General features: G+C 45.3%; 1 protein-coding gene across 1 annotated transcript in view; it reads left to right on the top strand.

Annotated features, from left to right (window-relative positions):
- The window catches only part of ubac2 (UBA domain containing 2), a 209,019-nt gene that overhangs the window by 159,049 nt on the left and 24,333 nt on the right, over nt 1-25,637 (top strand). Inside the window, exon 7 of the mRNA XM_078221555.1 lies at nt 1,663-1,908. Coding sequence (XP_078077681.1) covers nt 1,663-1,908 — 246 coding nt within the window. The remainder of the gene's footprint in view (nt 1-1,662; nt 1,909-25,637) is intronic.

Raw genomic sequence — 25,637 nt, 5'->3', positions numbered from 1 at the left:
AGGGCCAAATGTTCTCCTCCTGCTCCGATTTTCCATGTGTTTGTTTCCATTACCCTTCATATACATCTTTCTAATATGGAGACCAGAGCTGGGACAGCATTGAGAGTGATCTAACAACCAAGGTCCTATACAAGTTTAACATAAAAACTCTGCTTTGAAACTCTATTCCTCTAGAAATGAGCCCCTGTTCTCTGATTGCATTTTTATGGCTTTGTTAGTCTGCGTTACTACATGTAATGCTTTGTGAATTTGTACCACCAGATCTGTTTATTCCCATGTAAACTCTTATTTTCCTTGAAGCAAATGTCATTCCTTGTCCTTCTCTGAAAATGCTCCATTCCGTGCTTTACCTAAATTGAATTTCATTCGCCATTTCCCAAGGGGCAAGAGGCCCTCTTGCCACGACAAAGGGACACATTTGAGTTTTTGACCTTAATTACCTGCTAGCCACATTCTTGGAACTGAGCCATCCTTTATCGATCTGGCCAAGTGCGGCACTGGGGAGGGACATAAGTGGCAGGAAAATAATAAAAAATAATTTCACAAATTGCTACTCGTTGATCATTTTTTTTATTGCATTGAGATTTGTTCTTGTTTTTAAGATGAACTATATAACAAAGTTCTGTGTATTTTAAAAGAAATGTTTTAGTATAAAAACTGTATGTCAAATATTTGGTACAGAAAAGGAGTAAAAAAACAAACTCATTGTGGAAGCAACTTCAATTGGCTGTTTCCTATTTAACTAAATATTAGGGGTTTGTAAATGCACTCTCAAGTACATTATGGGAGCAAATTAACCCCCAGCTGGGTGGGTTTGATTTGAGTCGGGTTGTAACAATGTTTTTTTTCAATTAAATTTGAACCATTTAAAAAATCTCAAATCCAAAATTAACCCACTTTGAACCTGCCCATTTCCAAGTTTAATGGAGAAGGAAAAGGGGATGGGCAACCAATCAGCTCCCAGGAGACAGTATTCATTTTAATATTGTAACGAAGCTGTGTGCCTCAGAGTTCACCTCTCTCCCAGCTTTAACCCTGGCTAGTCTCTTTCCCAACCTTGGGAAACCCAGCATTTAAAGGTAGCTTGCCTCCTGCTTCTTGGAAGAAGTAAATTCTTTTCCAGCACTGCTTGTGGTCCAAGGAGAGCAGAAGTACTTCCTTCCAATCATCTCGTCTGCTTCCCCCTCTCCCCCAGAGGAAACGCGGCACTCCACGTAATCACCAATTTCACCCAAAGGGTCATCCAGACTTGAAACGTTAGCTCGATTCTCTCTCCGCAGATGCTGTCAGACCTGCTGAGTTTTCCAACGTTTTCTGTTTTTGTACCAATTTCCCCCATCCTCGCCTTTGGTTTCTCTCCAACTCCTCACAATCACTCCCAGATTGTCTAAAGCTATGTTGTATCTGGGTGATCAGGCTAGCTCCTGGGCAGGCACCCAGCTGGGGGAAAGAAAAACACCATGCACAAAACTCCACAGGGGATTTGTAGACTTTTTGACCAAAACTTCCCTGTACTGTTGGAAGGTCAGAGCCTAGTTTTCTGCCGCTCCTTTAGCCGAGGGACATTTCTAAAAGCAGTATTGTTGTTGTGTGCTTTTGCCTGAGATCTAACGCACGTACTTTACAATTTGCCAGTGACCTTTTTCTTTTTCTCCTTTGCAGTTTTCTGGAATTATTTACTATTACAACGCGCTGAAGGTGCAGCAAATACTTTGTCTACCAAAGTGGGTAACCAGATGTGTCTCGTTTATCCTCGAGCCCCTCTTCTCATCTGCTGAACCCACCCACGAGACTCCCATAGGAATGGGCGCCACCCTGGAAATTCAGCGACAGCAGAGGGTGGAACTGCTGGATCAGCAGATCATGTTGGCTCAGCTTAACCAGAACAATAGAAGACATCGGTGGCAGGTAACAATCTTCAGCCACCGCAGTCCATCAACAATGCTGTTAGGGAGGGAGTTCCAAGAATTTGGCCAAGCGACAGCGAAGAAATGACAGCGAAGGGCGGCACGGTAGCATAGTGGTTAGCACTGCTGCTTCACAGCTCCAGGGACCTGGGTTTGATTCCCGGCTTGGGTCACTGTCTGTGTGCAGTTTGCACATTCTCCCCGTGTCTGCGTGGGTTTCCTCCGGGTGCTCCGGTTTCCTCCCACAGTCCAAAAATGTACGGGTTAGGTTGATTGGCCGTGCTAAAATTGCCCCTTAGTGCCCTGAGATGTGTAGGTTAGAGGGATTAGTGGGTAAATATGTAGGGATATGGGGGTAGGGCCTAGGTGAGATTGTGGTCGGTGCAGACTCGATGGGCCAGAAGGCCTCCTTCTGCACTGTGGGGTTTCTATGATTCTTTGATTCTATGAAATGGAATGTAGTTTCAAGTCAAGATGGCGTCTGACTTAGAATCATAGAACCCCTACAGTGCAGAAGGAGGCCATTTGGCCCATTAAGTCGGCACCGACCACAATCCCACCCAGGCCCTATCCCCATAACCCATGCATTTACCCTGCTAATCCCCCTGACACTGAGGGCCCGATTTTACCATCACATTGCACCCGTTTTTGAGCGCGAAAACTTGGGTGAAGTTGGGCGTGAGGTGAGTAGCGCGATCTGTGCATGCATTTAAATTGACTTAATGGGCTGCACGCCCAACCTTACCGGCACTTCCCCCGTTAGCACCACGTTCACCCATCCAGAATCGGCGCAAAACAGACATGCTCTACGAAAGTCCGATTCGGGCGCTCCAGTTAGTGAGGAGGTAAGTGCTGAGCGTCCAACGGCTCTCTGCTTGAGATCGGTGGAGGGGGGGGGAGGCCGATGGCTCTCTGCTTGAGATCGGTGGAGGGGGTCTGCTGCCACCCTGCCTGAGATCAGTAAGGGGGGAGGGGCCCACAATTGGTCTGGGTGGCAGGAGGGGGGGGGGGGGGGGGAATAAAGGGGCCAGTAATGTTGAGCGGGTGTGGGGCAATGTCTGAGGGGACCAGGGGGAGGCATTATCTGGCCCGAAATGATGTGGCAGGGGAGCTGCGTTCTATCATTTTTTTCTCTGCGCATGCGCAGTTGGAGGCGCCGATCGGAGCTGCAGGATTTCGGGCACGTTAAGCCCCGCCCACAGGCCTCTGCAGCGCAATTCAGAATCACTGATATTGTTTCAGGCAGAGTCCGTATGGGGGCGCCTGAGAACGGGTCTAAAAGTCGGTTCTGAAACACTCCCAGTTTCAAGTCCGCCCAGCACTTAAAATCAAAATGGTAAAATAGGGCCCTAAGGGGCAATTTAGCATGACCAATCCACCTAACCCGCGCATGTTTGGACTGTGGGAGGAAACCAGAGCACCTGGAGGAAACCCACACAAACATGAGTAGAACATGCAAGCTCCACACAGACAGTGACCCAAGCCGGGAATCGAACCCAGGCCCCTGATGCTGTGAGGCAGCAGCGCTAACCGCTGTGCCACCGTGACTTGATGGGGGGATCTTGCAGATGGCGGTGTTGCTAGTTCTTTTCTCTCTGGGTAATGGAGGTGGGGGTCATGTGTATGGAAGGTGCATCAGAGCCACTGGAATTTATCGCCAGGAACAGGCCATTCGGCCCATCTGCTCCGTGCTGACATTTTTGCTCCACACAGGCCTCCTTCCACCCTTTTAATCTCACCATATCAAGATATCCTTTTATTCTTTTTACCCTCGTGCTTTTATCCAGCTTCCCCTTAAATATATTTACGCTATTCACCTCAGTCACTCTCTGTGGGAGCGAGTTCCATATTCCCACCACACTCTGGGTAAAGAAGCATCTCCTGAATACCTTTGTAAACTTATGAATGATTATCATATATTTATGGTCCTAGTTTTGGATGGAAACAAATTTTAAAAGTAAGGTCACTGGATGTGGAGATATTATGCTTTTGGTACCATGAAGTAAGATGATCATTCAGGAAAGTAATGCTCATATCTCAGTTATAATTTTTTCATCTTTTCCATTGAACTCAACTCAGATATGATCTCATATTTAATGTAAATCGTTGCACTTTCATGCCATTTCTGAGTTCACTTTTTCCACTTTCACCATTCAGCTGCTTATCACGTGCAGTGTCGTACACCTCCCTCCCACTCCTATTCAACCAGGCTGTCGTTTTGTACGTGCTGACGATTATTGACGCCCACTCAGGAAATTAACTTTTAACTCACAACGGACAGTGCGTATAGAATCTGACATTCTGCTGGTTTGTTTTGTAGATTGGTATTTTAAATAGTCTAATGCTGCAGTAATATTAGTGGTGCCGCTATTGATAGGAATAGAATTTGCATCATAGGAACAAGCCACACTGGTCCACGCTGGTATTTATATTCCGTTCCTTTCCTACTTCATCTCACCCCATCAGCATAAAGGAGTCAACCTTCCACGTCACGGTGGCACAGTGGTTGGCACTGCTGCCTCACAGCGCCAGGGACCTGGGTTCGATTCTCAGCTTGAGTCACTGTCTGTGTAGAGTTTGCACGTTCTCCCCATGTCTGCGTGGGTTTCCTCTGGGCGCTCCGGTTTTATCCCACAGTCCGAAAGACATGCGCGTTAGGTGGATTGGCCACGCTAAATTGCCCCTTAGTGTCAGGGGGTCTAGCTAGGGTAGATGCATGGGGTTGTGGGGATAGGGCCTGGATGGGATTGTGGTCGGTGCAGACCCAATGGGCCGAATGGCCTCCTTCTGCACTGTAGGGATTCTGTGAATCTATGACACTTATAACCATCTGCTTCCATACAGACACAGAACAACAATCCAGAAGAGCTGATGTGTTGAATCCCGCAATTGTCGTAAATGCTGTGACTGTAATCATAGAATCCCTGCAGTGCAGAAAGAGGCCATTCAGCCCATCGAGCCTGCACTGACAACAATCCCACCCAGCCCCTATCCCATAACCCCATGTGTTTACCCTGCTAATTCCCCTGACACTAATGGTTAATTTAGCATGGCCAATCAACCTAACCTGCACATCTTTCGGACTGTGGGAGGAAATCCACGCAGGCATGGGGAGAACGTGCAAACTCCGCACAGACAGTCACCCGAGGCTGGAATTGAACCCAGGTCCCTGGCGCTGTGAGGCAGCAGTGCCAACCACTGTGCCACCCTGTGCACTGTACGGAAATAAGTAAATAACCATCTAGTTCCTTTCCCCTTATGTGGCTAGCCTCCCCTTGAATGTGTCTGTTCTACTCACCTCAACCACTCCCTGTGGTAGCTAGTTCCACATTCTTACCACTCTCTGGGTAAAGAAATTACTTCTGAAATTCTTTTTTAATTTATTAATGTCTATCGCATATTTATGGCCCTGTATTTAGGTCTCTCCACAAGTGGAAACACTTTCCTTTCTTTTTAAATCACTTTATAATTTTAAACGTTTCTATCAGGTGGCCCCTCTCCACACACCTCAACCTTCTGTCTTCTAGAAGAAAGAACCCCAGCCTTGGCCATCTTTACCACTCGTTTTAACCCTCTCAGTCCTTGTAAAAAATGTTAAACCTCCTCTACATCCTGTTTACAACATGGCAAACAGAATAGCGAATTGTATTCTAAGATTTATCTGACTCAGATTGTAAATTAACCACATTTAACATCGCATCTCTGTTTATCAGTTCTATTTAATCATCCTTTTAAAAATGATGTAGAGAATGATGCACTAAACATAGTTCCGTAGAGTTAAAAGGCAAAATACTGCGGATGCTGGAAACTTAAAAGTTAAAACAGAAGATGCTGGAAACACATGAGAGGAAGCTGTACAAAGAGGAAGGGAGGGTGAAACTTCCAGATATTGTGATACACTGCCAGAGTTTGATAAGCATCATATAGAACATAGAACAGTACAGCACAGAACAAGCCCTTCAGCCCACGATGTTGTGCCGAGCTTTATCTGAAACCCAAGATCAAGCTATCCCACTCCCTATCATCCTGGTGTGCTCCATGTGCCTATCCAATAACCGCTTAAATGTTCCTAAAGTGTCTGACTCCACTATCACTGCAGGCAGTCCATTCCACACCCCAACCACTCTCTGCGTAAAGAACCTACCTCTGATATCCTTCCTATATCTCCCACCATGAATTCTATAGTTATGCCCCGTTGTAATAGCTCCATCCACCCGAGGAAATAGTCTTTGAACGTTCACTCTATCTATCCCCTTCATCATTTTATAAACCTCTATTAAGTCTCCCCTCAGCCTCCTCCGCTCCAGAGAGAACAGCCCTAGCTCCCTCAACCTTTCCTCATAAGGCCGACCCTCCAAACCAGGCAGCATCCTGGTAAATCTCCTTTGCACTCTTTCCAGAGCTTCCACATCCTTCTTATAGTGAGGTGACCAGAACTGCACACAATATTCCAAATGTGGTCTCACCAACCGTCACAAGTAACTACATTAACACTGCAATGAAGTTACTGTGAAATTCCCATTGTCGCCACACTCCGGCACCTGTTTGAGTCAATCCACCTAATCTGCATGTCTTTCAGAGGAAGGAAACCGGAGCACACTGAGGAAACCCACATAGACATGGGGAGAATGTGCAAACTCCACACAGACTGTGACCCAAGCCGGGAATCGAACCTGGGTCCCTGGCGCTGTGAAGCAGCAGTGCTAACCACTGTGCCACTGTGCTGCCCCCAGTATGCTCTATAAATGCAAGTTGTTGTTGGTAATACCTCCATTTGTATTGTCTGTCACCTATAGGGATTGCCATGCACTTGTTATTCTGACCAGTTTCCCTGTTGCTCTTTGATGTGACCGGTGAACATTGACGCAGCATTGCTGAATGCTCACTGCTCCCTTAAACATCTCTTCACCTCCTCTTCCTGATGAACTCATCAGCTTCATTTTTCGAGTTGATTATTCAGAAAGTGAGGCTGGTGGATTAGCAGGTAAGGCAGTGACTGTGGAGAGAAACAGAGTGAACGTTTTTTTTCAATGAGTCTTCAGGTTCAGAGAAATGGCATTTTTAAAACACCTTTCCCTGCCTCTGGACGCTGCACTTTGCAATGAAGTAGTTTTGTCGGAAACGCAGCAAGCGGATTGCGTAGATTTTCATAGGTAGCAATGTGATAGCGGCCAGATAATCTGTTTCTTGTGATGTTGATTGAGGGGTGAATATTGGCCAGGACAGTGAAAAGAACTTACCTGCTCTCCTTCGAAATGGTGTTGGATCTTTTATGTCCACCTGAGAGGGTAGACGGGGCCTCGGTTTGACATCTTGTCTGAAAGATGGCACCTCCAACAATGTGGCACTCCCTTGCTAATGCACTGGGAGTTTCTGCCTGGAATTTTATGTGAATACCTCCAGAGATTCGGGAGTTATCCAGTGAGTCACCACTGACACAAATGAGAAGTTCACACAGACAATTTTGATTTTAACCGCATTATGTAATGGTAGTGAACAGATGGTTGGATTTCCCAGGCAGGCAGATAGTCATAAATTGGAGAGGTTTTTGAGGATGTGAAATTGAGAGGGTTTGGGTTGGGCTAGAAGAACTGTGGCACTCATTATTGTTCCTGTATTTTACTCATTTCCATGGGAACAAAGATTGGGGTCAGTGGTGATGCTACTTCAGCTGTTAAAGAGCAAATAACAGAGAAGAAATCTCTCCCAAGCTGCACCTTTAAATCTTCAAAACCTGCCGCCATCTGACCACCCTTATTTTCTTTGCTTACATCCCTTTATGACTTTCTTTCTTGGTCCCTTTTCATCCTCTTTATTTTCCCCTGAATTGCATCTCATATAGAAGTCAATAGCTCAGAGAAGGAAGAAGTTTGACAGAGGGGAAAGATTTGACTGAGGAACTATTGTGTTTAACTCCTCACTGGACTGAGAAGGTCTTCATAGAATCCCTATAGTACAGAAGGAGGCCACTCAGCCCATCGTGCCTGCGCCGATAACAATCCACCCTATCCCCGTAACCCCACATATTTACACTGCTAATCCCCCCCGAAATTAGGGTCAATTTAGCATGGCCAATCCACCTAACCCGCACATCTTTGGACTGTGGGAGGAAACCGGAGTACCCGGAGAAAACCCACACAGACATGAGGAGAATGTGAGAGGCAGCAGTGCTAACCAATGTGCCACCGTGCCATGCCACCTTGTGGCGCAGTGGGTAGTGTCCCTGCCTCTAAGCCAGAAACTCTGTGTTTGAGTCCTACCCCAGGGCTGGATGACCAAGAAAGTTGCAAGGGAAAACCCATCTGGTTCACTAATGTCCTTTAGGGAAGGAAATCTGCCGTCCTTACCTGGCCTGGCCTACATGTGGCTCCAAGCCACAGCAATGTGGTTGACTCGTAAGTGCCCTCAGGAATGGGCAATAAATGCTGGCCCAGCCAGTGACACCCAACATCTCATGAACGAATTTTTAAAAAAACAGTTGAGTATCAAATCCTTCCAACACACAGGCAGTCAGAGTGCGAGAGATTTCTGGTCAGCTGTGTGGTGGATAGGAATTTGGAGCCTCGATCAACAGTGCCCATAGCTCCAGACCACAAGGAGCATGTGAAAGTGCATGTTGCCACAGCAATTTGGGCTCCTTGAGTGAACTGTAAGACCAGTATCTACTAACTGTGATATAAATCCCATCCTGCATTTTAACAGAGTTTGTTGTGAAGCCTATGCGGGCAGCCTCTTATGCAGCAGTTCTCAGGTAGAAGACTGCACCAGCACTTCACAAGGGAAGTGAGCTTGTAAGTGAGTGAGTAAGACATGACCAAGAGTGGGAGCTCAGTATTTGCAGCGCATGAGTTTCGGGGAAGCTTGTGAAGGATTGGACAGATGTTGGAAAGTATAGTGGTTTTGGAAGAGAATCTCAGAATCTCCAGTGGGAAAGTGCAGAGAGCAAGGGGTAGCCAGCTTCACACAGGTCTTGGACTGACACATGTGACTGGAGGAGATTTTCATAGTAAAGTCAGAGCAGCTCATGTAGAGGGATCTGAAAATGCTGCTGAGAACTCCGATGATTTAGTTCTAGTCAGAAGGCTCTAGTCAGACCCCATTTGGAGTACTGTGAGCAGTTTTGGGCACCATACCTAAGGAAGGATGTGCTGGCCTTGGAAAGGGTCCAGAGGAGGTTCACAAGAATGATCCCTGGAATGAAGAGCTTGTCGTATGAGGAAAGGTTGAGGATCCTGGGTCTGTACTCGTTGGAGTTTAGAAGAATGAGGGGGGATCTAATTGAAACTTACAGGATACTGCGAGGCCTGGAAAGTGTGGACGTGGAGAGGATGTTTCCACAAGTAGGAAAAACTAGAATCAGAGGGCACAACCTCAGACTAAAGGGACGATCCTTTAAAACAGAGATGAGGAAGAATATCTTCAGCCAGAGAGTGGTGAATCTGTGGAACTCTTTGCTGCAGAAGGCTGTGGAGGCCAGGTCATTGAGTGTCTTTAAGCCAGAGATAGATAGATTCTTGATTAATAAGGATTAGGGGTTATGGGGAAAAGGCAGGAGAATGGGGATGAGAAAAATATGAGCCACGATTCAATGGCGGAGCAGACTCGATGGACCGAGTGGCCTAATTTTACTCCTATGTCTTATGGTGGAGGAAATGATCCAATGGGCCAATGGTAAAAATTGGGTTAATGGACTAAAGTAGTTGAAACTTGAGAGTGGAGTTTGATGAACCAAGAATATTCCTTTGAATCTGTATCCACCCCCTCTCATGCAGTGTCTTCCATATCCTAACCAATTATTGTGTAAAATAACCCTTTTCCCTTAAGGCACCTCTGGTTCTTTCACCAATCAGCTTAAATAAGTGTCCTCTGGTCAGTGGCCACTCAGTGCTCAGAAACAGTTTGTCTGCATTTCCTCTATCTAAACGCTTTGTCATTTGAAACATCTGCGGTAGTTTTGATTTGACTGCAGTCTTTTGGCAAGTCCCTTTTTAACAGCATTGTCTGTTTTTGAGATGGTTGTTCACTTTTCAGTCTCTGTACCAATCATCCTGCATGCAAGTCATTGCCTGCCGTGATCTTGTGTTGCTTCTTTGCTGTCTGTAGGTAGTGGGGTGTGGCTCCATCTGTAATAGCACTCACACTGGCATCCAAAAGTGTTGAACTACTCCGTATCTCATAAGCTGCAGCTCGTAAATGCTTGTCCAAGTTTAAAGTAAAGTTTATTTATTAATCACAAGTAAGGCTTACATTAACACTGTGAAATTCCCCTAGTCGCCACACTCCGGCGCCTGTTCGGGTCAATGCACCCTAACCAGCACGTCTTTCAGAATGTGGGAGGAAACCGGAGCACCCGGAGGAAACCCACGCAGACATGGGGAGAATGTGCAAACTCTACACAGACAGTGACCCAAGCTGGTAATCGAACTCGGGTCCCTGGCGCTGTGAGGCAGCAGTGCTAACCACTGTGCTACCGTGCTGCCCTTTTATGTTGGACAGGCTGTTCAAATTTCCACAACAGCCCTGGTAGGAGGAGTGCTAGTGAAGAAACAAACCTGGCTGTTGTTGGTACATCTGTTGAAAATTATTGCCAGTTTCTTGATGTTGGGCACAAGAGGAATTGAATCCGTTGCAATGTAAATCTTTCATCGCCTGTGACCAAGTCTGGAAACGTTAAGTATCTCGAAGGCGTTCTCAGTCATGGAACTAAACAATAATATCCCATGTGTCCTCTTTGTAGAAGTGATATTGGGGAAAATGGTCAAAATCTTGGTCAAAGAGGTACGTTTCTAAGGAGGGAAGAGAAGTAGAGATGGCAATGTTGAGGGAGAGAATTCCAGAACTTTGGGCCTATGCAGCTGAAGGCACGGCCATTAATTATGAAGCAATTAAAATCGGGAAAACCTCAGCAGGTCTGACAGCATCTGTGGGGAGAGAATAAAGCCAACATTGGCACTGTTCTCTCCCCACAGATGCTGTCAGACCTGCTGAGATTTTCCAGCATTTCCTGTTTTTGTTTCAGATTCCAGCATCCGCAGTATTTTGTTTTTAAATTAAAATTGGGATGTGCTCAGGAAGCCAGAACTGAAGGTGTGGAGCTATCTCAGATAGTAGTGGGGCCGGAAGAGGTTACCGTGGTGAGGTGAGAGCTGAGACTTGAAAAGAAGGATGCGTATTTTTGCAAGGTATAAGCCTCTCATTACCCCAGTCCCATTACCCCATTTATAATCTCAAGACCATTTCGTTTCCCAATGAATGGACAAAGTCAGACCAGCAGCATAAATCACACATCATGCAGCTCACTCAGAAGCAGCACAGTCAGCTAAATTGTAACCAAATACATTTAGCCCTAACACAAACTGAAAATGAAATTTAATTGTCTCATCATTTGTGGCTCTGGTACAAAACTGCGAACTACATAAGAACATCAGAACTAGGAGCAGGAGTAGGCCATCTGGCCCCTCGAGCCTGCTCTGCCATTCAGTAGATCATGGCTGATCTTTTTGTGGACTCAGCTCCACTTACCCACCTGCTCACCATAACCCTTAATTCCTTTACTGTTCAAAAATGTATCTATCCTTGCCTTTGAAAACATTCAATGAGGGAGCCTCAACTGCTTCACTGGGCAGGGAATTCCACAGATTCACAACCCTTTGGGTGAAAAAGTTCCTCCTCAACTCAGTCCTAAATCTGCTCCCCCTTATTTTGAGGCCATGCCCCCTAATTCTAGATTCACCCACCAGTGGAAACAACCTCTCTGCTTTTATCTTATCTATTCCCTCCATAATCTGATATGTTTCTATAAGATCTCCCCTCATTCTTCTGAATTCCAACTATTTGAAAATAGAATAAGAACCTGAATGTGAGAATAAACCAACCCCCAATCCTACGGATATCTGTATTCAAGGATCGAGTATCTTACAAAGGATAGCGTGGGATTTAATTTTTTTTCATGGGATGTGGATATCGCTGGCTAGGCCAGCATTTATTGCTCATCCCTAATTGCCCTTGGTTCGAGGGCATTTAAGAATCAACCACATTGCTGTTGGTCTGGAGTCACATGTAGGCCAGAACAAGTAAGGACGGCAGATTTCCTTCCCTACAGAACATCAGTTAACCAGATGGGATTTACAGCTATCGACAATAGTTTCACATTCACTTTTTAATTGCAGATTTTTATTGAATTCAAATTTCACTAGCTGCTGTGGTGGGATTCGAACCCGGGTCCCCAGAGTGTTACCCTGGGTCTCTATTTTGATTTTGATTTGATTTGATTTATTATTGTCACATGTATTAGCATACAGTGAAAAGTATTGTTTCTTGCGCGCTATACCGACAAAACATACTGTTCATAGAGAAGGAAAGGAGAGAGTGCAGAATGTAGTGTTACAGTCATAGCTAGGGTGTAGAGAAAGATCAACTTAATGCGAGGATATAGAATAACCCAAGCGCATTGACACACACATCCCTCGTATTTCTGTTCACCATTGTCAAACAAAGTGCCCGCAATGTCAGTCATTACAAAGGCTTCAAATCTCTTTCTTCATTACAGCACCTCTATTGCAACCATCCCGTCCTTGACCGCCATTTAATACAAGTTATTGGTCACATCGCTAACTTCAAAAGGTCCATTCAAAAGTCTGATGGCAGCAGGGAAGAAGCTGTTCTTGAGTCGGTTGATCCGTGATCTCAGACTTTTGTATCTTTTTCCTGACGGAAGAAGGTGGAAGAGAGAATGTCTGGGGTATGTGGGGTCCGTGATTATGCCGGCTGCTTATAATCCAATGGCAATACCACTATGTCAGTGCCTATTAAAAATGTGAATCAGCAGTTTTACTCCTGGAGCACACCAGACGTGACTGAACAGGAGAAACAACTCGAATGAGCCTGATAACTCTGGTTTGGACAAGTTGAAGTGGAGCTGCAAGACAGTGGTGCCAGGAAGGCAGAGGAAGTTGGAGTGATCAGTCGTGTAGAGAGCAGTGGGCGGGATCAGGTGGATTGATCTGCAGTCACCCAGCGTGACATTTGTGACTTTGTCCTGAGCGCACTCAGGACGATGCACTGACTGAAAGCTTGTGGAAGTGGGCACATCATTTAGATCATAGAATCCCTACAGTGCAGAAGGAGGCCATTTGGCTCATCGAGTCTTCACCGACCACAATCCCACCCAGGCCCTGTTCCCACGGATTTACCCTGCTAATCTCCCTGACACTAAGGGTCAATTTAGCACGGGCCAATCAACCTAACCCGCTCACCTTTGGACTGTGGGAGGAAACCGGAGCACCCTGAGGAAACCCACGCAGAGACTTGGTGACAATGATGTAATAAAGGGTCAGCTAAAGAGTAAGGGAAGTTAGCAATGTGACCAATAACTTGTATTAAATGGCGGTCAAGGACGGGATGGTTGCAATAGAGGTGCTGTAATGAAGAAAGAGATTTGAAGCCTTTGTAATGACTGACATTGCGGGCACTTTGTTTGACAATGGTGAACAGAAATACGAGGGGTGTGTGTGTCAATGCGCTTGGGTTATTCTATATCCAGCTGCAGCAAGAATGCAAGCTCATGGTTTCAGCTTTGTGAACTTCAGACTGTGGCTACTGTGAGTGCCAGCTGCTGCACCAGATTGTGGTGCAAGAAATTTCTTGGTGTATCTCAAAGCTTTCATGTGGGAACTCAATTTGATCTAGACTGTTTTAGTTTAATGAGTTCTCTCCAGTTTGCATAGAGATGCACGCTTCTTTCAAATTCACAGCTGTGGCAAGACCGTGGTAATTGGTTCAATGAACTACTGCAGAGGATAGTGAAAGCAGACAGATGAGTAGCGCAGTGTTTATTTACCCTTAGTTTTACGCAGGGAAGGACCTTCTACTAACAGCAACGTCCATTTCTATAGTGTAACATATATATTTGCGTTATATTTCTATCATGTTTTTACACATCCTGAGGCATTTCACTGGAGTGCAATCAGACATAACTTGACAGATAATGTGACTGAAAGCTTGGTCAAAGAAGCAGAGTATGGAATGTCAAGAAGGAGATGGAGAGTTTTTGGGAGGGAATTCCGGAGCCGACAAGAGGCTGGAATTGAAGGATAGAGTCTATGAGCTTCTGGTCTGCTGGCAAACCTGTTGTGTGACAGTTCATCAATATCTTTTAGAGGTCTATGTATAATACATCAACATCATTACACTCACCAACCCTCTCTGTTTCTTTATCGAAAAACTCAATCAAGTAAGTTAAGCACAATTTGTCTTTTTAATGAACCTGTGCTGGATTTTGTCAATTAATCCACATTTGTTTAAGTTTCTGTTAACTGTTTCCTGGATAGTCACTTTTATAAGATTTCATAGAATCCCTACAGTGCAGAAGGAGGCCATTCGGCCCATCGAGTCTGTACCGACCACAATCCCACCCAGGCCATATTCCCAAAACCCCACACATTTACCCTACTAATCCCCCTGACACTAGGGCCAATTTAGCATGGCCAATCCATCTAACCTGCACATCTTTGGAGTGTGGGAGGAAACTGGAGCACCCGGAGGAAACACACGCAGACGCGGAGAGAATGTGCAAACTCCACACAGACAGTGACCCAAGCCGGGAATCGTACCTGGGTCCCTGGCGCTGTGAGGCAGCAGTGCTAACCACTGTGCCACCGTGCTGTCCACTAGCGAGGTTAAACTGACTGGATCTTAGTTGTTGGGTTTATCCTTGTACCATTTTATGAAAAACGGAGTGACATTTGGACTGCTCCAATTCCCTGGCACTACCCCTGTATCTAAAGAAGATTGGAAGATTCTGGCCAGTGCCTCTGCAATGTCTGCCCTTATTTCCCCCAGTCTCCTCGAGCTGCATCTCATCTTAACTTCAAGTACAACCACATGCATGGAAACTGAGCCCACTGCCTGCATGTGAGATCAATGTTCCAGAAACATTGTTCCTTTGAAGAATGAGACCTGAGTCATCCTGCTTCCCAGCTGAGTTTGCTTATTGCATCAACTCTTTGGTCCTCATTCTTTTTAGTCCTCACTGCTTCACCCAATGCAAACTCTTCCAACTCCATCCTTCCCAGTAAGGTTGTTTTTGATGAAACATGGCATGGAGGCATTTTTAGGACAAACTACCTTTTAGCCTAGCTTGCTGAGAAAGATGAAATGGAGTACACATTTCACTGTCTACGACAGTAAGGTGTTTCAGCACCAATCCCAGTCTGAAATATTCTCATTAATATGATACTTGAGATGAAGTGGATGAATGAAGTAGCTGAACTCTCAAAACTTGCTTAAAAATTCATTTGATGTACATCTTGTGTAAATACTGGAAAAAAAATACTACATGCAATGTTTTGATTTGTCTGTGTGGAGTTTGCACTTTCTCCCCGTGTCTGCGTGGGTTTCCTCCGGGTGCTCCGGTTTCCTCCCACACTCCAAATATGTGCGGGTTAGGTTGGTTGGCCATGCTAAATTGTCCCTTGAGTCAGGGGATTTAGCAGGTTAAATAACGTGAGGTTACAGGAATGGGGCCTGGTTGGGATTGTGGTTGGTGCGGACTCGATGGGCCGAATGGGCTCCTTCTGCACTGTTGGGATTCTATGATAAACCACACAATAGATTGATTTTGAACAAGTGACATTTTTGAAGGGGGTTGTTACCATGTTTTTTTGCGGTGGCAGGAGATAGTTATTGAACGTTGCTAATGCAACTGTCTATGTTAAGACTGTGAAAAGTGTGTATCGAGACTCCTTCACAATTATTCCTATTGAAAAACAAGTCTGCTCCTGTTAATCTTAGAACAAAGTTAATCTAACAGGATCAAAATTATAAATTTACTAACCATCAGAACACGCACTCAATCAACCGATGTAATTTCAATACCATCAGAGCTTTCAAAACCAGGAGTAGATTAATGCAATTCTTAGCATTATGTGAACCACCCTAAAACATCGACAACTAAAAACTTAGTTACACAAATGATTCATTGGAACATCTTCAGCTAACAAGGGCTAGAAAAATGCCCTGTGATATAAGAAAGCTTTTACGTAGGGCATGATTCACTCTCCACACTCCTCAGGGAACTTCCCGATAAAGCACCCTTTATGCGGCATCTTCCAAAACGCCAGATGTCCCAGCAAATTAAATATTTTTGAAATGTAATCACTTGCAGGTCCACAGATCTTAAAAGTGGCAGCACAAGTGGAAAAACATGGTGAAGAAAGCATATGGCATGCTTGCCTTCATCAGACTAGGCCTCAAGTATAAAAGTTGGCAAATTATGTTACAGTTGTATAAAACGTTGGTTAGGCCACATTTGGAATATTATGTACAATTCTGGTCGCCACACTACCAGAAGGACATGGAGGCTTTGGGGAGAGTACAGAAAAGGTTTACCAGGATGTTGCCTGGTATGGAGGGTATTAGCTATGAGGAGAGACTGAATAAACTGGGACTGTTTTCCCTAGAAAGATGGAGGGTGAGGGGGCGACCTGATAGAAGTTTATAAAATTATGAGGGATATGGACAGGGTGAACAGTTGGAAGCTTTTTCCCAGGGCAGAAATGACAGTCACAAGGGGGCACAAATTCAAGATAAGGGGGAAAGGTTCGGTGAAGATGTGCAGGGGAGGTTTTTTACACAGAAGGTGGTGGTAGCCTGGGGTGCACTGCCAAGGGCGGCACGGTGGCACAGTGGTTAGCACTGCTGCTTCACAGCGCCAGGGACCTGGGTTCGATTCCCGGCTTGGGTCACTGTCTGTGCGGAATTTGCACCTTCTCCCCGTGGCTGCGTGGGTTTCCTCCTGATGCTCCAGTTGCTTCCCACACTCTGAAAGACGTGCTGGTTAGGGTGCATTGGCCATGCTAAATTCTCCCTCCGTGTACCTGAACAGGCGCCGGAGTGTGGCGACTAGGGGATTTTCGCAGTAACTTCATTGCAGTGTTAATGTAAGCCTACTTGTGACACTAATAAATAAACTTTAAAAAAAGTGAGGTGGATGAGGCAGATACGCTAGCCACATTTAAGACTTATCTGGATAGACACATGAACAGACGGGGAATAGAGGGATACATGCGGTTGGTCTCGACAGGACAACATGATCGGTGCCGGCTTGGAGGGCCGAAGGGCCTGTTCCTGTGCTGTACTGTTCTTTGTTCTTTCTTTGTTCTTTGCACTTATTGAAATGTGGGAAATACAGCAGCTAATTTGCACACAGCACACTCTCAAAAACAACTCCCAGATAATTTAGTGATTTTGGTTAAGGGATAAATATTGATGCAGAAGACTAGAGGGAGCTCCCCCCTGCTGTTCTTCCAAGTAATGCGATGGAATCTCTTAAATGTCCACCTGTGATGGACAACAAGGCCTTGGCTCAGCATCCCACCTGAAAGACGGCACTCCTGATAATAGAGCACTCCGTCGTGAGTGATAATTGGAGTGATAGTTAGGATTCCGAACTCTGGAGTGGTACCTGAACCCTCTTGTCTGACGTAGGCGAGAGCGCTACCCACTGAGACAGTCATAAGGACACTAGAATGGTGAAGTAAAAACTGAAACTGCTGGAAATTGAGCAGGTCTGACAACATCTGTGGCGAGTGAAACAGACCCAACGTTTCAAATCTAATGTGATGAACTGTGGACTCCACTCTAATGTATTTTGAGCTAAAGCACTTAACTTTATCCAATAATTTGAATTCAGTAAGTAAACCACTTTAAAGAACAAAGAAAAGTAGAGCACAGGAACAGGCCCTTCGGCCCTTCAAGCCTGTGCTGACCATGATGCTCTAAAGTGGAAACTAATTGCTAAATAAGTTGAGTTGAAGTATCAAATAAGTTGAATGAATTGGCTTTCTTTAGGAAGAGTAGCTTGTGTAGTCAAAGTAGTCAAAGATAGATTGGAGGGAATCGTGCACAATGAAATTTAAAATGCGTTAACCAAAGGGAATTGCTGTCAACGATGGAATCTGCTCCATAGACACCTGCTCAACCAAAACTCGGCTTGTTGTGCCCTTACTCTCAAAAAGTCATCTTCATCCATCAACCCTGTTCTCTCTGAACTTCTCTCTGTGACCTGTCCAGCCACATCTCAATTTTAAAATTCACATCCTTGTTTTCAAATCCCTCCATCCACCTCCCCATCTCTCAAAACTCCCAGGTGTTAGGAATGGGTTAACTGCTACTTTCTAATTTGTATGTAAATTGTTTAATAGAACTCACCAGGATATATAAAAGGATTACAGGTGGCACTTGGTGTTGGAGATGTGTATGTGGAATTGAATCAGAAAATAAAAGGAGTTTATGAAGAAGCAGGACTTGTGTTTCCTTTACTGGACTGCAGAGGCTCAGACACTAGGGCGAGATCTTCTGGCCACGTTCGCCCCAAGACCAGAAAAATCCCTCCTGAGGTCAATGGACCTTTGCATGGTCCATGTCTCGCTCGCTACGATTCCCTTGGGTGGGTGGGACAGGAGAATTCCACCCCTTGAGCCCTCCTAGAATTCTGCCCTTGTCCAATTCTGGCCTTTTCATTTCCAATTTTCTTCACTCCAGCATTGGCGGCTGTGCCTTCAGCTGCCTGGGCCCTAAGCACTGGAATTCGTTCCGTAAACCTCTCCCCATCTCTGCCTTTTTTCTTTAAGATGTTTTCTAAAATCTCTGTCTTTGACCAAATTTTTGGTAACCAGCCCTGATATCCCCATATGCGGCTCAGGGTCAAATTTGGTTTGATAATGCTCCTGTGAAATGGCCTGAGATGTTTTACTACATTAAGAGAACTTACAGAAGTGCAAGTTGCTGTTGTTGTTCGGGACCTAATTGATATGAACATCTCCATGCTTCCTTAACTGACTGTTATTTCCTTTGTTTAGGGCAGATTCAGCAGCCCAGTGTAGGTGTTGTTGCTAATGCAGAAGCAATCTAACAAGTTAGCCAGACTTATCTGTTCAGCGGATGTACAAAACAGTCAACTGATGGTACAGGAGATTACAAGTACAATCCTACATTTTACTATCATAGGTGTGACCTATTCAATAGTTTTTGTAGTTTCATCTTTATACCCATATTTTGCTAAGTGGTGTTTTCAGTTTTCATGTATCTGGTTGAACTTTTGCAATCAAAGCACAGTGAAATGGGAGCCAGGGAATCATACGTTCTATGGAGGCCATTCAGCCCATTGTTCTTTCACAGAACTATCCAATCAGTCCCAAACCCTCCTCTTTCTCCTGCAGAGAGGAGCTGAGAAATATTTTTTACACAGCAATTGTGAACCTAGGAAAATGAACTGCTTGAAAGGGTGGTGGAAACGGATTCAGTGGTAACTTCTAAAAGGGAATTGGATATAGAGTTGAAAAAATTGCATGTCAATGAGACAAGACCCAAGGGGAGTGAGACTAATTGGATAGCTCTTTCAAAGAGGTGGCACATTGGTTAGCACTGCTGCCACACAGCTCCAGGGACCTGGGTTCGATTTTTCGGCTTGGGTCACTGTCTGTGTGGAGTTTGCACATTCTCCCAGTATCTGTGTGGGTTTCCTCTGGGTGCTCCGGTTTCCTCCCACAGTCCAAAGATGTGCGGGTTAGGTTAATTGGCCATGCTAAATTGCCCCTTAGCATCCCGGGAGGCGTAGGTTGGAGGGATTAGCGGGGTAAATATGTGGGGTTACGGGGATAGGGTCTGAGTGGGCTTGTTGTCGATGCAGGCTCGATGGGCCAAATGGCCTCCTTCTGCACTGTAGGGATTCTATGATTCTATGAAAGAGCCAGCACTGACACATTGGCCTGACTGGCCTCCTTTTCTACTGCTTCATTCTTGGAATCAAGAGAGAATTATCTTTCAAACTTGGGGTAGTAAATTTTAATTCTTCTCCAATAACTATCCTTGCTCCTGTGAGCAGCAGTGGAGTTTGTATGCAGTTGCTGTGCCAGTTTCCTTGCATGTAACTTCCCACTCCGAACACCAATCTCAATTTAAGGAGCTGGGATAGCATTGGCTTGCTCGTAGAGCCCACAAAGATTTTTAAAATTCATTTGTGGGACATGGGCGTCACTGGCTGGTCAGCATTTATTGCCCATCCCTAGTTGCCTGAGGGCAGTTGAGACTCAACCACATTGCTGTAGTCTGGAGTCACATGTAGGCCAGACCAGGTAAGGATAGCAGATTTCCTTCCCTAAAGGACACTAGTGAACCAGATGGTTTCTTCAACGGTTTCATGGTCATCAGTAGGTTCTTAATTCCAGATAGATTTTTAATTGAATTCAAATTCCACCATCTGCCATGGTGAGATTTGAACCCTGGTCCCCAAAACATTAGCTGAGTTTCTGGATTAATAGTCTAGCGACATCGCCCCCCAGCTTAAGTTTAGGCTTAGGTTTAGGTTGTGGCTTAGGTTATATTCCTCAGAATTCACGTGTAATCAGATCCACCACCAACCTCGATCTGTAAACACCAGAGAGCACGTCCACATGTAGAGCAGAGGTTGAAATTAGTGGAAAGACACAGGAGCAGGAAGAGGCCATACAGCCCTTCAAGCCTGTTCCACCATTAGGTTAGATCATGGCTGATCTGCATCTTAACAGATCATGGTCCCATAACCCTGAATTAATGTCCTCATCTAACAAAAATCTATCAATCAGTTTTGAAATCTTGCATAGATACCCAGCCAATTTTTTGGGACAGAGAGAGAGCTTACCGGATTTTCTCACGTCCTTTGCATGCTTCTTGACATTGTCAGTTGTGGCTCGGTGGGTAATTCTCACCTCTGTGTCTGAAAGTTGTGGGTTCAAGTCCTACTCCAGAAACTTGAGCACCAAATCTAGACTGACGTCCCCAGTGCGGTACCGTGGGTAAGCCACACTGTCAGGGTGCCATCTTTCAGATGAAACATGAAACCGAGGCTCGATCTGTGCCTCACAATGAGCTTAAATGACCTCACAGCACCATTTCAAGAACAGCAAAGAGGGCAGATTATCTGGTTAATGCCAGACTGCTGTCTTGGGGTGTTTGCAATGCAATAATTGACTGCTGCTTGGCTTCCATTGCAATGGTGTTTCCACTTTAGAACATTCATTGCCTGCAGAGCTCTTTAGAATCCCTACAGTGCAGAAGGAGACCATTCGCCCCATCAAGAGTCATACCCAGGCCCATCCCCTGCCCTATCCCCACCACCCCACATATTTATCCTGCTAATCCCCCTAATTTACACATCTTTGGACACAAAGCACTGGGCAATTGAACATGGCCAATCCACCTAACCCGCACGTTTTTGGATTGTGGGAGGAAACCACAGCACCCGGAGGAAACCCACGCAGACTAGGGGAGAACGTGCAAACTCCACACAGTCACCCGAGGCCGGAATTGAACCTGGGTCCCTGGCGCTGCGAGGCAGCAGTGCTAACCACGTTGCTGCCGTGCTGAGATGTGCTGAGGTTGTGAATGAAGCAAAGGGAGTCTTCGTTTTTATCTCATTCCCTCGAGGCAGCAGTTTGATGCCCCTCAGCACCAGAACGTCAATCAGAGGTTGCAGGGAAGTGAATAAATAACCTTGCTTAACATATTAAAGCACCTGAAGCTAACTATACTTATATGAAGTTATAACATTCTGACCTAGATTTCATGGGTGTCAGCTGAAGTGAGGTTTTCCTGTGTTTATATATTTCTCAGAAAAGGAACATCTGTGCTGGTAAATGACAGATAAAGCATATTTCACTTGATGCTGAATTAACCATCCGGGTGAATCTTTTTTATGATTCTTTGTTGTTCACAGTTTGAGCGCACAAATCTCAGCTGATATCCGTGTGCATACGGTGGGGGGGCGGTGGGGGAGTGCTGCACTGTCAGAGGTGCCATCATCCAGAAACTGCGGCTCTGCCTGCCCCCTCAGCGGATGTGCAAGATGCCCATGGCCACTGTTTTGAAAGAGCACATGGAGAGTTTTCCCCATGAAAGGAGATTATCTGGTCGTCCTCACGTTGCTGTCTGTGGGAGTCAGCTGGGTGCAAACTGACTGCCAGCACCTTCCTGCATTACAACAGTGCCTACACTTGGCTGTGAGGTGCTTTGAGATGTTCAGCAGTTATGAAAAGTGCTATATAAATGCAAATCTTTCTCCTTTATTATGTGTCCCTTTAAGATTGCTGCACAGCTGTGCACACAGACAGCTTAGAGGGACCATTGACCTAAGCACTCATCCATTTTACACCAACCTTTTAGAGAAAATTTTCTTGTGTTAAAATTGTCATGCCTGTCTTGTTAGTGATAGATTCGAGTCAGTGATGTCCCACGTGGGGGGGATCTGGTACAAAGAGCACCTTTAATTCTGTTAAAGGATCTCCTACAGCCTCACAACCTTCAGCACATTTTTCAACTCACAAACCCCTCCAATTTGTTGTGTACAGTACATTTTAATGAAATTTGATGAAGCTGTATAACATGGTCATTACACCACAGCTGGAGTACTGGTCACTGTGCAGTTCTGGTCACCTCACTATAGGAAGGAAGTGATTGCACTGGAGATGGTTCAGGGGAGATTCACCAGGATGCTGCCTGGGCTGGAGCGTTTCAGCTATGAAGAGAGGCTGGTTAGGCTGGGGTTATTTTCCTTAGAGCAGGGAAAGCTGAGGGGGGACCTGATCGAGGTGTACAAAATTATGAAGAATTTAGATAGGGTAGATAAGAATAAACTTTACCTCTTAGTGGAGGGGTCAATAACCAGGGGCATAGATTTAAGGTAAGAGGCAGGAGATTTAGATTTGATTTGATTTATTATTGTCACATGTATTAACATACAGTGAAAAGTATTGTCTCTTGCGCACTATACAGACAAAGCATACCGTTCATAGAGAAGGAAAGGAGAGAGTGCAGAATGTAGTGTTCCAGTCATAGCTAGGGTATAAGGAAGAAACAACCTTATGCAAGGTAGGTCCATTCAACAGTCTGATTGCAGCAGGGAAGAAGCTGTTCTTCCTCTTCGATTTGAGTCAGTTGGTATGTGACCTCAGACTTTTGTACCTTTTTCCCTATGGAAGAAGGTGGAAGTGAGTATGTCCAGGGTCTGTGGGGTCCTTAATTATGCCGGCTGCTTTTCTGAGGCAGCGGGAAGTGCGGACAGTGTCAATGGGTGAGAGGCAGGTTTGAGTGACGGACTGGGCTACGTTCACGACACTTTGTAGTTTCTTGTGGTCTTGGGCAGAGCAGGAGCCACGCCAAGTTGTGATACAACCAGAAAGAATGCTTTGTATGGTGCATCTATAAAAGTTGGCGAGAGTTGTAGCTGACATGCCAAATTTCCTTATTCTCCTGAGAAAGTAGAGGCATTGGTGAGCTTTCTGAACAATAACGTTGGCGTGGGGGGACCAGGACAGGTTGTTGGTGATCAGGACACCTAAACACTTGAAGCTGCTGACCATTTCTACTTTGTCCCCATTGATGTTGACAGGGACATGTTCTCCACTACGCTTCCTGAAGTCAATGATGATTTCCTTCATTTTGTTGACATTGAGGGAGAGATGTTTGTCGTTGCACCAGTAAACCAGAGGGGAATTGAGGAAAAACTTTTTCACCCAGAGGGTGGTGGGAATCTGGAACTCACTGCCTAAAAGGGTGGTAGGTGTGGGAACCCTCACAACATTTAAGAAGCATTGAAACGCCATAGCGTACAGGGCTACGGACCAAGTGCTGGAAAATGGGCTCAGAATAGATAGGTGCTGGATGGCCAGCGCAGACATGATGGGCCGAAGGGTTTCTTTTTGTGCTGTAAGACTCTATGGGTGGGATCGTCCAGCCATACGCGCTCCAAGACCAGAAAATCTTGCCTGAAGTCAAACGGACCTTTGCTTGGTCCATGTACCACCCACTACAATTCCTGTGGCAGGCAGGATAGTACAATTCCGCACTATGACAGTGACTCTAATATTGTTCACAGTTCTTAACTCCAATTCATTTAAGTATACGATAAATATGATTAACAAAATAACATGACTGGGCCTATCTTTTTTGAGACAGTGAATGTTGTGATCTGGAATGTTCTGCCTGGAGAGACAGTGGATTCTCTCGTTTCCTTCTGTATGAACGGTATGTTCTGTCTGTATAGCGTGCAAGAAACAATACTTTTCACTGTACGCTATGTTGTAGGTAAAAATACCTCAGACTAGTCGTAGGTCAAAATACAGTGGTTTATTTGCACAATTGTGGGAGACGTCCGATGCCTAACACGGCCTCAGATCTCTCAGCAAATACAGGTTTAAGAACATATATTTATACCCCCCCTGTCACGTCCGCAGTTTCCCAAGCCCCTCAGGTTCCCAGGCTGTGGCTTGTCCTCCATCGTGTGAATCTTGCTGCCTTGGCGGTTTCTTCATGGTTGTCTCAAGGCTGTGATTGTTGTTGCTCTCTGTGGACACTGTGGGGCAGTCTCGCACAAACAAGCTAACTGGCATACAGAGGGGCAGGGGCCTATATACAACAATTTATGGACGTTCGTAGGGACCTGTATAATTTATATCAGTAAGGATATGATGAATATATATGAATGTATCATTATACGATCACAGAAGGCCTACAAGTAGGTTCTACTGTTAGACAGCAGTACATAATATTAAAGAACACAAAATGGCTACCAACGGGTTAGCCACATTCCTGAACAGATTAGCCGGGAAAAACATACTCTTGTATACAACAGCTGCTGCTCTTATCTGTTCTTGGATACATGAGCATGAAAACACCCGAACGTAAACATGAGTACTACAGTATTTCTCACTAAATCACAGAGTTCGGGTCAATGCTCAAATGTTACAAAGTTCATTAACCCATTCCCGCCTTCAGCTAATACATGTGACAATAATAAATCAAATCAAATCAAATCAAATGGAAGCAGATTCAAAACTAACTTTCATGGGCAACTGGATATGCTTGCAGGGCTACAGGGAAAGGGTAAAGGGATCGTGCTAATTGGATATCTCTTTCAAAGAGGCAGCACAGAGCATGATGGGCCTGTGAATGCCAACCACAACAACTTTCCATTCTGAAAAACCTCCTTTTGTCCCTCCCCTTTGTTTTCTGTCTTCCAGCATATTATTTGTCTGTTATTGTTGACATGTAGCTCTTGAGTGCCTTATCTGATACTTTGCGATCCATATACCGCATCCGCTGCATTTCCTTCATCTTTACTCTCAGTTACTTCCTTCAAAGAGTTCTAGTTCGTTGGTCAATCTTGTTTAGAAATTCAGACTGACTGACCCTATCAGCTTGTGGTTTATTCAAGCTCTTGATAATTTCCTCCCTGTTCTAGGCTCTGATGGTGCAACGAGAACAGGAGTAAAATTAGATGGCCTAATTTCTTCTTCCAAAACAACCAGTCATAACTATAAGCTGGTCAACAAATGACATCAGAAGAAACTTCTTTATGGCATGGTGGCACAGAGGGTGGCACAGTGGTTAGCACTGCTGCGTCATAGCGCCAGGGACCCAGGTTCAGTTCTGACCTTGATTGATTGTCTGTTCTCCCCGTGTTTTCATGGGTTTCCTCCAGGTGCTCTGCTTTCCTCCTACAGTCCAAAGATGTGCAGGTTAGATGGATTGGTCATGCTAAATTGCCCCTTAGTGTCCCAGATTGTGTAGGATAGATGGATTAGCCGTGGTAAATGTGTGGGGTTACGGGAATAGGATAGGGGAGAGAGGGTCCTTGGTAAGATGCTCTGTCAGAGAGTCGGTGGAAACTCGATGGGCCGAATGGCCCCCTTCTTC

The sequence above is a fragment of the Mustelus asterias genome, chromosome 10 (genome assembly GCF_964213995.1).
Source record: "Mustelus asterias chromosome 10, sMusAst1.hap1.1, whole genome shotgun sequence".
Lineage (NCBI taxonomy): Eukaryota > Metazoa > Chordata > Chondrichthyes > Carcharhiniformes > Triakidae > Mustelus > Mustelus asterias.
This window is presented reverse-complemented; position numbering and strand designations above follow the sequence as displayed.